Raw genomic sequence first — 15,487 nt, forward strand, 5'->3', positions numbered from 1 at the left:
ACAAAAAATAAAAATAAATAAAAATTGATTAGGATTTAAGAAATCAACGTTGTAAGATAATTGTAGATAGTCATGAGACTGACAAATCACGATAATTCATAAGTTTTGGTAAATCGTGATTTATAGAACTTTCTCATAATATTTAATTCAGGGAGAGGTTATTTTTTAAAAAAAAAATTTATATTATTTTTCCAAATAATCTTACAACTATTTTCAACAGACAATATGTGGCCAAAATTAATCGGAATTTTAATTGAAATGCAATTATTAAATTGTGAGTCTTTGTTCAATGAGATTTGTTAAAGTATCGTACGTGTTAAGATTTGGATACGTCCACATTTTGGCCCCAAGAACAAAAAGGGGGATAGATATGCCAGCATGGCTTTTCTTTTTCATTTTCAATTTATATACGCCGTCTCTGTTATGTTCTTATCTATTATGTCTCCACTTTTTTATCTTTAAAAAAAGAGTTTGGTTGTGTGGTGAAACTTGAATGTGGTTATGGATGCGGGCGTATCGGCTTTACTGGGCTCATGCCGGGTCTCTCTCTTCATCGGGTCTTGGGTCTGGTCCGTTCCGAATTTATTCTAGATCTATCAAATATCCTTAATTAGTTTTTCCCTCAAGGAATTGTAGCATCACTGCTAGTAGAACAAGATACGTGGTAATGATATTTGATTGCTGAGTTAAGAGCATTTCCAATGGCTTAATTATTTTTACCTTTAGGCTAAAATTGCTAATCAATTCACTAAAATGTTTATCCATCCGATTATGCAAATCAAATGCAAAGTGCATCTATTTTTTTATTTGTTTATCTTTCTTTCACTCTCTCTCTCTCCTCCCATCTCTCTCACAAAAACTCATTTACGCCATAGCAATATTGTAATATATCTCTGAATCTATGAAATTGTATTTCAGAATATGTTTATATGACAAAATTTATGTTTATCATTTTAAGTCAAACTCATGCGAACCACCTCAGATAAGAACAAAAATTTTGATGATTTTATAACAAATAATTAAAAAAGAAAATGACCATTTTTTAAGAAAATGACTTATCGATGAAAGAAATATCTTAGAATTAAAATAAAGAAAGAATAAAAAAAATTAAATGATATAGTGAAATAATAAATAATCGGATGTATGGTACTTTTTGAAACCCATTAGTTAAAATAGATTTTAATTAACCATTTTACATATAAAAATACATAAGTCAGGAGTGCTCTAAGATAACTTTCAACCTATATAGTATATATAGGATGGATACATTCCTATCATGGAATTTAAAGTGGGCTTAATTAAGGGGGTCTAATAAAAAAAAAAAAGTGCATTTTGGCTTTTTATCCAAAAGACAAATGCTTTTCACACTTTTTTAGAGGCTTCAATATACGAAATGTTACAATTAATGCAAATAAAAAACAAACAGTCTATTAGGGACATACAAAAGAGAGGAATCACACGGCAAAGCATCCATTCACACACACACACTCATACGGCAAACAAAAGCTTGAGAGTGATGCGGTTATACAGAGAGAATAGAGCATATTGTTTGTATGGAAGTGAGGATCAACATGAAAATAGCAGCTACAGTTGAAGCGCCCATCCAAGGAGTGCGAAAATAATCCTGTTTCAAGGAAGCCCTCAAACCATGGGAAGGTTTCTCGTAGAAGCTTTTCAAACCGTTGAGAATATCATAGTATTTGGAGCTCATAGATGAATATACGATACTTGTGCCCAAACTGTTGATAAAAGTTGCATTGTTGTTACTTAGTCCATTAACCAAGATTCCCTTTCTACCAAGTAAATTCACATCTTTTTCACTCTTGATAAGGAAATGCAACATGAGAAAATCATCGGTAACATATACCTTATTTGGATAGTGACATTGTTCCAAAGCAATGAGATTTAGAGCATAAAGCTCGATCTGTACACTCATCCAAGGTAACTCGTGGGATTTTCAACACTCCCTTCTTTTCATCTAGTTCAAGTTCAAGTAAGCATTCGCTTGAACGATTCACCTCAAACTTCAATCATATCTCGTGCAGCTGGGTTGCACTGTACGTATACTCAACTACTACTTCAAATTTTTTTGTTCGGTAGACTTCGGAGAGGAGGCAGGTAAAAGTTTCTAAGCAAATCAGCGAAATGCAATATTTCCAAGTCTGGATCATGAGATATTTTTTGTTGGTTGTAAGAAAGAAAGTAATGGAAGGTACGCTCAATGAAGGAAGGGTTTCGACCTAGGTCAGGACGTCTTAGCTTAAATGCAAATGCAAGGTCATATAATTTCTCAATAATGAAGAAAGGAAGTTGATTTTCAAGGAAAATGGGATGTTTTATTTGAATAGTAGTAATAAATGATTTATGTGATATAGAATTTGAGAATGTTTTATAGAAAAGTGAAAAAGTTTTGTTTTGTAGTGAGTTTTTTTATTTGAATAGTAATAAAAAATTATTGATGTGATGTAAAAAGTGTAAAAAAGTTGGAATGTTTTTTATTTGATTTTTTTGGGAGAAGTGAAATGGAAATTGAAATGGGATGGATTGGTTACCAAACATATCCACTATAGTGTCATAAGAAGTCCATTCGTTGAACCTATTTTTGAAAAAAAAAACTCAATAATGAAGCTCGCATCCATCATGACCATTTTCACAAAACCATCATTGTGAAGCGGAATAGTCTCTGCATAACATTCACGAATACTTTTTTCTAAATACTTTATTGCGTGTATTAAATTCTCCAAGTTTATCTCAGCCCCTTCAATTCTGTGAATGACTTGAGATATTGCGCTTTATACTTTTCCATGGTTTTTAATTTTTTCTTGCCATGGTGAAAAGGTCCTATTGAAATAACTTGAGGGGTGTAGGCTTTTGTTTTCAACTTACGAAATGGATCCGGAACCTTGTAGATACAAGGTTCAGGTGATGAGAGAGGTTGTGCACTCTATATTTTTGTGATGTCATTTGCCAACAACTTAGCCTGTTGAAGTTCAGTTTCAAAAGAATTTGCCTCTTCCATCTATCAAGTTGCCTTTCTTCAATTTCCTGATGACAAAGATCACAAGAGTTGTCACTAGCATTAAGAAAAGTGTTTGATGCTATGAATGACCATTATCAAGTACGTACAAGTTATAATTTCAGTAAAAGAACATTTTCTTGTGCTTCCAGATAAAGGCAGTTATGTATTATATTGGAACGAAGTTTTGAAGTATTAATTAATTAAATTAAATTTTGTTAGAGTTGTTTATCTGCTTGCTTATTTGGGACAATCAGGGTCATTATTTTTCCTATTTGTTATTTCTCTATTCCTAAATTCCTTTTTCAATCTTCAATTATTATTTTATGATGCAATCATACGCTGTCATAACAATCTTAATTTTGCCCTGCGTCATTTCTGTTGCTATCATATGCTGTCAGGACAATTCTAGTTCTGCTCAGCGTCAATTTTAATTAACTATTTTAAATATAAATATGGATAAGCCATTAGAGATGCTCTAAGCCCTGAAAAATGAGGTGAAGGCGTGAAGCCCATTAGACATTTAAATATTTGTAAAATAATATTTAAATGAAATAGTGAAATGATCGAATAGCTAAAATTGTGAAATTGTTGGGGGTTCTTTAAAAAAGTAAATAGTAAAAAGTAATTTTTAGCTATTTTCTCTAGTAAAATTTGGTAAACTACCATGAATGCTCTATATCCACACACAAGTTGCATTAGAATAATGTTTTATTAATTTTGTTGAAGGCTATTTCTTTACTTTTCTATCTTTTGTTAATATTAAAACAAAGAGATCCCAGGTTATATTCTCTACTTTTGAAGGGTTTATTTATTTATTTTTTTATTTTTTTATGAATGAGTTATTTCCATTTAAATACACAAAGAATACATACCATACAATTACAAAAAAGAAAGAAAGAATGAATACAGACCATATATACTAGATCTTAATCAAGAACCCACACCCAACAGATCGAGACCCCACACAAAAAATAACACACTAAAATTAAAGCAATCTAAACAGAAAAGAACTATACAGCCATGTCATTGGTTTTTTCTCTCCTTCTAAGCGTTCTTTGTTTCTCTGGCTTTTTTTACATTTCAGATGGCCAGAGCCTTAAGGAGTAAAACGAGTTGAAGAGGCATATATCAAGATTATATGTTGTGATGGTGAGAAGCATGCTATTCTTCTTCTAACATTTATATTTTTTAACTTTTGTCTTTTTCTACCTATCATATTTCTAAATATTTATCTTATTATAACAGTCATATTTTTAAAATTTTGTTTTTCCCGACACTTATAATTTAAAATATTTATCTTATCCTAACGGTCATTTATATTTTTTAAATTTCTTTTTTTTTTCCTAACGGTCATTTTTTCAAAAATTGCCATTTGCTTTTAATATAAATAAACGTTATGATAAGAAATAAAAAATGAGAGAGAAATGAATGTTGGCTTTGAGTGAGAAAAATAAACAAAAAAATGGGAGAAAGAAATTTATTACTTATTATTTTTTTGACGAGTGACTGTTGACTCACCAAATGAAAATCACCATTTTGATGAGGCTATTGGAGAGGGGTTTTTTTTTTTTTTTTTTTTTTTGTGATTTTTAGTGATTTGGCTCATCAAAATAGTTCAAAAAAGTATTTTTGTGAGTCTAATAGGAATACTTAAAAAGGTCAAAAAAAAAAAAATGATATAAGAACATCTCTATAATAGATAAAATACCTAGTAAAAAAACAATAGTATACTTGGCCGTTGTTGAACAGCTAGAAAGCCACTAAACACTTATAATCCTATGAAAGATGAGAAGTTTAAAATAACCATTCTGGATTGACCATTTTACTCTTATTCCCTTTGACCCACACATGTGGCCTAAGCCTTAAGGGAATGAGGAGCTGCTAGAATAACCATTTTACTCTCATTTCCTTCGGCCCACACTTGTAGGCCAAGAGAATATGAGATTGCTGGAATGACCCTTTTACTTTCGTTCCCTTTGGCCCACACCTGCAGTGGCCTAAGGGAATGAGGGTTGCTAGAATGATCATTTTACTCTTATTCTCTTTGGCCCACATTTGTGGCCCAAGATAATTGGAGGCTGCTCGAATGACCATTTTATTCTCATTCTCTTTGGCCATGGCTAAAGGGATTAATGAGGACCGCTTGAATGACCATTTTACTCTTATTTTGTTGGCCCACACATGTGGCCCAAGTGATGAGAGGTTGCTGGAAGGAAAAAACTTAACCCCTAAACTCAGTTCTTTCCCCCCAACTCAAAAGTCTTTGTACGATTAAGGACTAATCCGGTTTTGGTCTAGTAAGCGATAATATCTTTAGATTGTATAAAAGGGTGACCAATGTAAATGTAATAGTAGGTTGTACATATGTAATAGATCGAGATGTACGAGATATTGAAGAGATTAAACTTAATTATGGTTTGAACTAGTTAAGTTATTCTTACACTTATTAATGTTCAAGCGAATCTAAAGTTAAGTTATAGTAGTAGCGCCCCATGAAATTTATAGATGCAAAAAAAAAAAAAAAAGATAATTAATTGCATTTAAGGCGTTACACATGCGGTCTAGATCTAATTATGTGCATTAGTCACACTAAATGCATCATATATATATGCCTGCCTAATTAATGACGTTCAATATAACACGACGACTTTAATTCATTTCATGAATGATAAATATATATATCAAAATTAATATCATAAATCTCAAGACAAAACAACTTTTATTTAAACTAAAATAGAATTCAGCACTAACATTAATCCTAGCACAAGCCTCAAAAGAAAAAAGAAATGAAATCATAATGCAATCCAGTACAGTTACAAATACATAATTAAACTTTAGTGCTACGGTAGTACTAGAGAGATAATAGAGCCCACTGTTTGTATATATGAAAGTGAGGATCGTAATATTAGAAGCGACCACCCGAAGAGCTGTGCCAAAATAATATCGTCTCATGCATGTATATATTCCAGCCAACCAGGCTCCTCGTAGAACTTTCTCAATTTGATACAAATATCATAATACTTGGAGTTCATGGTTGAATTAATCATACCTGTGCCCAGATTGTTGATGAAATTAGTTATATACTTGTTACCAAACCCAATAACCAAGATCCCCTGCTGACGAAGTAAACCCAAATCTTTTTCACCGCCGTTGAGAAGGAAATCTAACAAGATAAAATAATCAGTAACATATTCTTGATTTGGATAGTGACATTGCTCCAAAGCTAAGATGTTTCGCACATAAAGCTCAATGTCATCTTCCAAGATAAAGCGTGAGATTTTCAACACTCCCTTCTTGTAGTCAAGGGCAAGTAAACAATTGCTTGAACGATCCGCCTCAAACTTCAATCCTACCTCAACCAGCTGGGTTGCAGTGTACATATGTTCAATTATTTTAGGCTCTCTGTATGGTAGGCAAGGAGGCAGGTAAAATTTTCTAAGCAAATCAGCAAAATGGAATATTTCCGATTTAGGACAGGGAGACATTTTTTGTCTGTTGTAAGAAGAAAAGTACTCAAAGGTAAGCTCAACGAACGAAGGGAGTCCTGACCCAGATGGAAATGCAAGGTCAAATAATTTGTCAATAATAAAGAAATGAAGTTGATTTTCAAGTAAAATAAAGTCTAGCTGCATTCTAGCAGCCAACCATGGCTTTAATTTTATCTTGTCGTCAGAACTCCAGTGGCCAAACATATTTCTGATAAAAAGCTCAATTATGAAGCTTGCATCCGTCAGGATCATTGTCACAAAATCATCACTATTAAGATGATCAATAGTCTCTGCATAACAGTGACGAACACTTTTTTCAAAACCTTTTACAGCGTGTTCTAAATCCTCCTTGCATATATTTATCTTGGCCCGTTTAATGAATGCCTCAAGATAGCTCGCTTTATGCTTTTCCATGATTTTCAATTTTTTGTTGCCATAGTGAAAAGGCCCTATTGAAATAACCTGAGGATTGTGGGCTTCTTCGTTCAATTTGCGAAGGGGATCAGGAAGCTTGTAGATACAATATTCACCCATCTATCAAGTTGCCTTTCTTCAATTTCCTGATGACAAAGATCACAAGAGTCGTCACTAGCATTAAGAAAAGTGTTCGATGCTATGAATGAATGACCAGTATCAAATACAAGTTATAATTTCAGCAAAAGAACATTTTCCTGTACATATGCCGATCGATCAAGCTAAATGCATTCTTGTGTAGTAATCTTCAAGAAATATTTAAAACTAAATTTGGGAATTGATATGACGACAGCTCAAATGTATGTGATGCTGGCATGGTGTAAATTTGCTCTAATCTTAATAATAATAATAATACTAATAATAATAATAATCAAACGAAATGACGAAAAATTGAAGTAATTAAAAATATAGTAAGGCCGTTGATGGCTAAGAATAGCTAATTAAAAGAAAAATAATTTGCCATCCACTTAAGACGAACAATAAGTAGTACATTAATCCATATATATATATATATATATATATATATATATATATATATATCAATATTTTTGAAAAACGGCAAGGTCTACGTTGAATCACTACAAACAAAAGCAATAGAGAACGTTTTTACACAAAAAAAGGTTTTGAAGCTTTACGTACTGCGTGCCACCACTCGTACGTATACGTATAAAGGAGGGTATATATGTTTGAATATGTTTGAATCACTACAAACAAAAGAATGGCTGGGGATTATAAAGTAGATCCAAGTTGCATGCTCTCTCTCTCTCTCTCTCTGAATTGAAGCACGTGAATAAAAGATATATATATATATATATATATATATATATTTTAAAGTGTGAATAAAAGACTTGAATAAAAAAAGACCAAGAAACTCCATCGCCATCGTCAATGCTGTCGTTATAACCTTATTCCTAGCTCCTTCAGTGTCGCATGTACGTGTTGGTTTCACCAAAGTACGTACATTCTTCTAATAAGGATGAAATTTTAAATAATAATCAAATCCCCCCGCGGCCACCCCTTGGCCTGCTTTTTTTTTTTTTTAAAAAAATAATAATAAGTTTATTTATTTATTTTTTAATAAATTTTTTTTTTTTTTTTATTAAGATGGACATGTGTCTCCATCTTATTAGCGACACGTGGCGCTGACGTGTAGGGCTAATAGATTCCGTCAAACTAGTGGACGAAAAATCGACCCAGGGAGTAAAACGTAATTATTGTAATCCACAGGGACCTTTCATGCACTTTTTAAACCATAAGAAGTGAAAAATAATTATGGCATATCACAGGGACCAACGGTACAATTATCCATTTTTTTAATGTCAGACATGAGTATGCGGCGGCTTGGTCGAAGTCGCATCCGGCGGAATTTCCTACACAGAGAGAGACGGTGTTCTTTTGATTAATGAGTTTCAGATGTCGATTGTCTTGAGAGAAGATTCATGATCTGATGTTTTCGACTTAAACTATGTTGGTTTAACAAGCTTATGTGACCTAGTTTACACCATGTCCTTATTGAAGTTATTCTCATCTTAATAGAGAATATTTGCCCAATAATGGAAAGAATCGTCATGGTATTTGGAGATTATTTTTAGAATAATATTTTTTACTTTTTGTACAAGTATTTTGCTTTATCTCAAAGTTTCGAGTTATTTTTGTATTTTTATTTATTTTTTTTTTTTGCCAAGTAATTTATTTGGAAAGTACTCAAGCTTAGCCTATATAAAAGTTATCTTGGAATGAAGTTTTGAAGTATCAATTAAATTTAAATATTTTAAAGTTATTTATCTGTTTGTTTATTTGAGGCAATTAGGATCATTCTCTTTCCTATTTGTTATTTTCTCTATTCCTGAACTCCCTTTTCAATCGTCAATTATTATTTTATGATGCAATCATACGCTATCATAACAATCTTAGTTCTGCCCCGCGTCATTTCTGCTGCTATCAAATGTTGTCAAGACAATCCTAGTTCTGCTCGGCATTAGTTTTAATTAACTATATATTTTAAATATAAATATGGATAAGCCATTAGAGATGCTCTAAGCACTGAAAAATGAGGTGAAGGTATGAAGCCCATTAGACATTTAAATATTTGTAAAAGAATATTACCTTGTTTACATGGAGAGTGAAGATACAGTCTATATTTGGGTGTTCTTATTCTGATTTTCTAATTATGTGTTCTCTTTTCTCTTTGAATCAGGGGTATCATGTTTCATCATGTGCTATGGGGTGCGCCCCTCTACGCTTTTTTAATATACTTTACTTATAAAAAATATTTGTAAAATAATATTTAAATGGAATAATGAAAGTTAATAGCTAAAATAGTGAGACTTTTTAGGGTGCTTTAAAAAATTAAATAAGTAAAATAGTAAAAAATAATTTTAAGCTATTTTCTCTAGTAAAATTTGGTAGATTACCACGGATGCTCTATATCCACACAAGTTGCATTAGAATAATGTTTTATTAATTTTGTTGAAGGCTATTTCTTTACTTTTCTATCTTTTGTTAATATTAAAACAAAGAGATCCCAGGTTATTTATCTACTTTTGAAGTATTTATTTTTTTATGAATAAGTTATTTCCATTTAAACACAACAAAGAATACAGATCATACAAATTATTCAAAAAAAAAGTAAATAAAATAAAAAATAAATAAAAAGAAAGAAAGACAGAAGGAATACAGACCATATATACTAGCAATCAGGTAGAACCCACCCAAAAAATAACACGTACACTAATGCTCTGTTTGTTTCGGCGTAAAATGATTTCCGGAAAATGATTTCGGTATTTTACGGTGTTTGGTAGGGGCGAAAATAACGGTCAACGAAAATCATTTTCGGTTTGACCGTAAAATCTTCTTTAATTTTTGGAAAACGATTTACGGTTTTTAAAACCGTAAATCATTTTCCAAAATTATATTCTTCGTCCTTACATGCATGTTTGATATCTGACTGTCCAAATCCTACAATAGTCGGTCGTTCGAAAATAGGCAGCACCAGTATCCGGCATTATCAAGTCACTGGAATAATGCCGGCGTCGGAATCCGACCACCGGAATCTTGCCGGCCGCCGGAATCCGATTGCCGGAACATCGCCGGCCGCCGGAATCCGGCCATGGACAGAAACCTGCCTGAACCCGGCCTGATCTGACCGGATCCGGCCACTGATCCGGCCGGATCTGGCCGAAATGGCCGGGATCCGGCCGGATTTGACCGGATCCGGCCACTGACCCCACCGGATCCGGCCAAAATGGCAGGAATCCGGCGGGATCTGACCGGATCCGGCTACTGATCCGGCCGGATCTGGCCCAAATGGCCGGAATCCGGCGGGATCTGACCGGATCCGGCCACTGATCCTGCCGAGATCCGGCCAAAATGACCGGATCAGGCCGGATCTGACCGGGCCAGGAGGTGTCCTGCCGGAATCCGGCAATTTTGCCCGGATCCGGCCAAACATGTTTGCCGGATTCCGGCGACAGTTGCATTTTCACTTTTCGTAATTTTTTCGTGCGAACCAAACGCCGAAAAATATTTTCGAGAAAATAATTTCTTTTGAAATTAATTTCGTCGAAAATATTTTACGACGGAAACCATTTTACGTCGAAACAAACGGAGCATAAAGCAATCTAAACAGATAAGAACTATACAGAGATATATATATTTAGCCATGTCATTGGTTTTTTCTCTCCTTCTACGCGTCTTTGTTTCTCTGGCTTTTTTTACAATTCAGATGGCCAGAGGCCAGAGCCAGAGCCTTAAATATATCAAGATTATTGCGGTGGCGATAACAGAGAGCAGGCTATACTCTTCTTCCGACATTTATATTTTTGAATGTTTATTTATTTTTTAGCGATCATATTTTTAAATATTTGTCTTATTATACGGTCATATTTTTAAACTTTTGTTTTTCCTAACGGTCATAATTTAAAATATTTATCTTATCTTAATGGTCATATTTTTAAAAATTTGTTTTTTTCCCTAACGGTAATATTTTTCAAAAAATTTCATTTGCTTTTAATATAAATAAATGTTATGATAAGAAATAAAAAATGAGAGAGAAATGAACGTTTACTTTGAGTGTGAAAAATAACTTAAAAAAAAAAGGGAGAAACAAATTTATTATTTTTTATTCTTTTGCGAGTGACCGTTGACTCACCAAACGAAAATCATGACCATTTTAGTGAGGCTATGGGGAGGTGTTTTTTTTTTTTTTTTTTTTGGTGATTTGGCTCACCAAAATAGTTTAAAAAATTATTTTTGTAAGTCTAATAGGAATGCTCTGAAAAGGTCAAAAATGATATAAGAGCATTTCTAATAGTTATAGATAAAATACCTAGTGAAAAAACAATAGTATACTTGGCTGTTGTTGTACAGCTAGGAAGCCACTAAACACCTATAATCCCAAGAAAAATATGAGGAGTTTAAACTAACCATTTTGGAATACCCTTTTATTCTTATTCCGTTTGACCCACACCTATGGCCTAAGCTCCAAGGGAATGAGGGTTTTTTTTTTTTGACATGTCCACATAAGAGGGGAAGGGGGTATTCAAACTAGTGACTTCCGCTTCATGAGGAGTGCTCTCCAATCGATTGAGCTACCCCTTGGTGGCAAGGGAATGAGGGGTTGCTGAATGACCTTGGAATGACCCTTTTACTCTTATTTCCTTTGGCCCACACTTGTTCTCCAAGGGAATATGAGGCTGCTAGAATGACCATTTTACTCTCGTTTCCTTTGGCCCACACCTGTTCTCCAAGGGAATATGAGGCTGCTGGAATGACCATTTTACTCTCGTTTCCTTTGGCCCACACTTGTGGCCCAAACGTAATGAGGGTAGCTTGAATGTCCATTTTACTTTTATTTCTTTTGGCCTACATTTGTAGTTCAAGGTAATTGGAGGCTACTGGAATGACCATTTTGTTCTCATTTTCTTTGGCCCTGGCTCAAAGGAATGGGGATTGTTTGAATGACCATTTTACTCTTATTTTGGTGGCCAACACCTGTGGCCGAAGGTGATGGGAGGTTGCTTGAAGGAAGAAACTTAACCTCTAGAGGGCTCAGGCCCAAGGCCCAAACTCAGTGTTTCCCCCCAACTCAAAAGTCTTTGTACTATTGAAGAACGTGTCAAAGCTAGTTCAAAGCTTATTTCAATTGGTATCAAAGCTAATTCGTTCGTGCTTTTGACTTGTGCCTTGAGCGAGTTCAAGCTTTAATTGAGGACTAATCCGGTTTTGGTCCAGTAAGCGATAATATCTTTAGATTGTATATAAGGGTGACCAATGTAAATATAATAGTAGGTAGGTTGTCCATATGTAATAGAAATGTACGAGATATTGAATAAACTTAAATTATGGTTTCAATTAAAGCTCCAGTGTTTTTTTCTTTTGACATGTTCACATAAGAGGGAGATAAGGGATTCGAACTAGTGACCTTCGCTTCATGAGGCGTAGTTCTCAGCCGATTAAACTACCTATTTGAGACAATTAAAGCTCCAGTGTTATTCTTACTGTTATGTGCACTAGTCACACTAAATGCGTCATGCGTGCCTAATGACATTCAATATAACACGACGACTTTAATTCATCTCATGAATGATGAATATATATCAAAATTAATATCATAAATCTCAAAACAAAACAATTTTTATTTAAAATAAAATAGAATTCATATTGGTTTTTGGGCATCGATCAGCACTAACATTAATCCTAGCACAAGCCTCTGACTCCCAATACAATAAAAACAAAAAATCGAAAAAAAGAAATGAAATCACAATGCAATCCAGTACGTACAGTTACAAATACACAAACTTTAGTGATGCGGTACTACAGAGATAATAGAGCACACTGTTTGTATCAAAGTGAGGATTGTAACAGTAGAAGCGACCGCCCGAAGAGCTGTGCCAAAATAATTTCGTCTCATGTATTCCAGCCAACCAGGCTCCTCGTAGAACATTTTCAATTTGATATAAATATCACAATATTTGGAGCTCATGTTTGAATAAATCATACCTGTGCCCAGATTGTTGATGAAATTAGTTACATGCTTGTTACCAAACCCATTAACCAAGATCCCCTGCCGACGAAGTACATCCAAATCTTTTTCATCGTTGAGAAGGAAATTGAACAAGATGAAATAATCAGTAACATATGCTTGACTTGGATATTGACATTGCTCCAAAGCCAAGATGTTTCGCACATAAAGCTCAGTGCCATCCTCCAAGATAAACTGTGGGATTTTCAACACTCCCTTCTTATAGTCTAAGTGAAGGTCAAGTAAACAAGTGCTTGAACGATCCGCCTCAAACTTCAATCCTACCCCAACCAGCTGGGTTGCAGTGTACATATGTTCAATTCTTTTAGGCATTCTGTTTGGTAGGCGAGGAGGCAGGTAAAATTTTCTTAGCAAATCAGCGAAATGCAATATTTCCAATTCAGGATCGGGAGACATTTTTTCTCTGTTGTAATAATAAAAGTAGTCAAAGGTAAGATCAACGAACGAAGGGGATCCTGGCGGCATAGATGGAAGTGCAAGGTCAAATAATTTGTCAATAATGAAGAAAGGAAGTTGATTTTCAAGTAAAATAAAGTCTAGCTGCATCTTTAACAACCAACCATGGCTTTAATATTATCCTGTCTGTCAGATCGAACTCCATTGGGTGAACCTATTTCTGAAAAAAAGCTCAATAATGAAGCTTGCATCCGTCATGATCATTGTCACAAAATCATCACTACTGAGAGGAATAGTCTCTGCATAACAGTGATGAACACTTACTTCCGAATCTTTTATAGCGCGTTTTAAATCCTCCATGTTTATCTCGAACCGTTCAATGAATTCTATGAGATATCTCGCTTTATAATTTTCCATCATTTGCAATTTTTTGTTGCCATGATGGAAAGACCTTATTGAAATAACCTGAGGATTGTAGGCTTCTTTGTTCAATTTGCGAAGGGGGTCTGGAACCTTGTAGATACAACATGCAAATCATGGGAGAGGCCGTAAACTCTTTATCATTTTTGTGATGTCAATTACCGAACTTGCACCAGCTTGATGTTCATTGTTAATTAAATCATTTGCTTCTTGTTGAATTTTCGCACTTGCTGAATATTCTTTCATCGATCTATCAAGTTGCCTTTCTTCAATTTCCTAATGACAAAGATCACAAGAGTCACTAGCATTAAGATCGAAAAGTGTTCGATGCTATGAATGACCAGTGCTATCAAAAACAAGTTAATTATAATTTCAGCAAAAGAACATTTTCCTGTACGTGCTTCCAGATTTGCCGATTGAGCCAATTAAATGTATTCTTGTGAAGTCTTCAAGAAATATTCAAAACTAAATTTTGGAATTGATATGACAGCTCTAATCTTAAAAATAATTTTTTTTTTTTTTTTAAAAAAAAAATCAAACGAAATGATGAATATATATATATAGGAAAAAGTACACATAACCCCCTCAAACTACTAGCTACCTCATTGTCAATGTACCCCATAAACTACCAATTTTGTCAATGTCCACCCCCTAAACTACTAAAAAATGTCAATGTCCTCCTAATGACAAAATTGCCATTCATAAAATTATTAAAATAAAATAAAACTAAAAAAAAATAACAAAAATATAAAATAACAAAAATTTTTTCCAAAAAATAATAAAAAATTTAAAACTGTTTTTTATTTTTTATTTAAAATAATAATAATTTTCATTTTTTTTCCATTTTTTTTCTTTTAAAAAAAATTGTTCTTTTTTTTTTTTTTTTTTTTTTTTTATTTTAATAAAAACTGTTTTTTTTAATATGTTTTATTTTTTAAATAAATAAATAAATTTCAGTTATTTTTTGTTTTTTTTTTCTTTAAAAAAGATATTGTTCTTTTCGTTTTTTAATTTAATAAAACTGGTTTTTCTTTTTCTTTTTTTTTTCATTTTTTTTAATTCAGTTATTTTTTTTTTGCTTTTTTTTTTTTAAAAAAAAAATTGTTCTTTTTTTTTTAAAAAAAAATTTTCGTTATTTATTTATTTATTTCGAAATAATTTTTGTTTTTTATTTTTGATTTTTTAATTTTTTAGTTTTAATTTTAATTTTTTGAATTTACAAGACATTTTTGTCTTATTCAAAAAAAATTAAGGTCATTTTTGTCTTTTTATTGGTCTTAGGGGGGACATTGACATTTTTTTGTAGTTTAGGGGGGAACATTGACACAATTAGTAGTTTGGGGGGTACATTAACAATTGAGTGGTAGTTTGAGGGGATTATGTATACTTTTCTCATATATATAATTTGCCATCCACTGAAGACGAACAAAAAGTAGTACATTAATCCATACATATATATCAACATTTTTGAGCTTTAATTTTTATATGCAAAACGACAAGGTCTACGTTGAATCACTGCAAACAAAAGCAATAGAGAATGTACGTACGGTATAATTAAGTAGATCAAGAGTGAGAGTGAGAGAGGGAGAGATTATTAATGGAAAAATTTGAGAGGGAAAAATTTAATTTTTTTTTTAAAGCTTTCAA

The 15,487-nt window shown here is 33.0% G+C and overlaps 2 protein-coding genes and 1 pseudogene across 2 annotated transcripts; all 3 read right to left on the bottom strand.

Moving 5' to 3' along the window:
* Window positions 1-1,522: 1,522 nt before the first annotated feature.
* Window positions 1,523-5,137, bottom strand: LOC133881355 (uncharacterized; annotated as a pseudogene).
* Window positions 5,138-5,967: 830 nt separating this feature from the next.
* On the bottom strand, window positions 5,968-7,041 carry LOC133881356 (UPF0481 protein At3g47200-like). The gene has a single exon (XM_062320274.1). It carries the CDS (start codon window positions 7,039-7,041, stop codon window positions 5,968-5,970), a length of 1,074 nt encoding a protein of 357 aa, XP_062176258.1.
* Window positions 7,042-12,661: 5,620 nt separating this feature from the next.
* LOC133880982 (UPF0481 protein At3g47200-like) lies at window positions 12,662-13,578 on the bottom strand. Its single transcript, XM_062319952.1, has one exon. The coding sequence runs from the start codon at window positions 13,568-13,570 to the stop codon at window positions 12,782-12,784; it is 789 nt and encodes a 262-aa protein (XP_062175936.1). The 5' UTR covers window positions 13,571-13,578; the 3' UTR covers window positions 12,662-12,781.
* Between the last annotated feature and the right edge of the window lie 1,909 nt (window positions 13,579-15,487).

Source organism: Alnus glutinosa, chromosome 11 (assembly GCF_958979055.1).
Source record: "Alnus glutinosa chromosome 11, dhAlnGlut1.1, whole genome shotgun sequence".
Lineage (NCBI taxonomy): Eukaryota > Viridiplantae > Streptophyta > Magnoliopsida > Fagales > Betulaceae > Alnus > Alnus glutinosa.

Bases quoted from the DNA above. Each gene is read 5' to 3' on its own strand.
- LOC133881356 (XM_062320274.1), bottom strand. From the start codon at position 7,041: ATGGGTGAATATTGTATCTACAAGCTTCCTGATCCCCTTCGCAAATTG.
- LOC133880982 (XM_062319952.1), bottom strand. From the start codon at position 13,570: ATGCAGCTAGACTTTATTTTACTTGAAAATCAACTTCCTTTCTTCATT.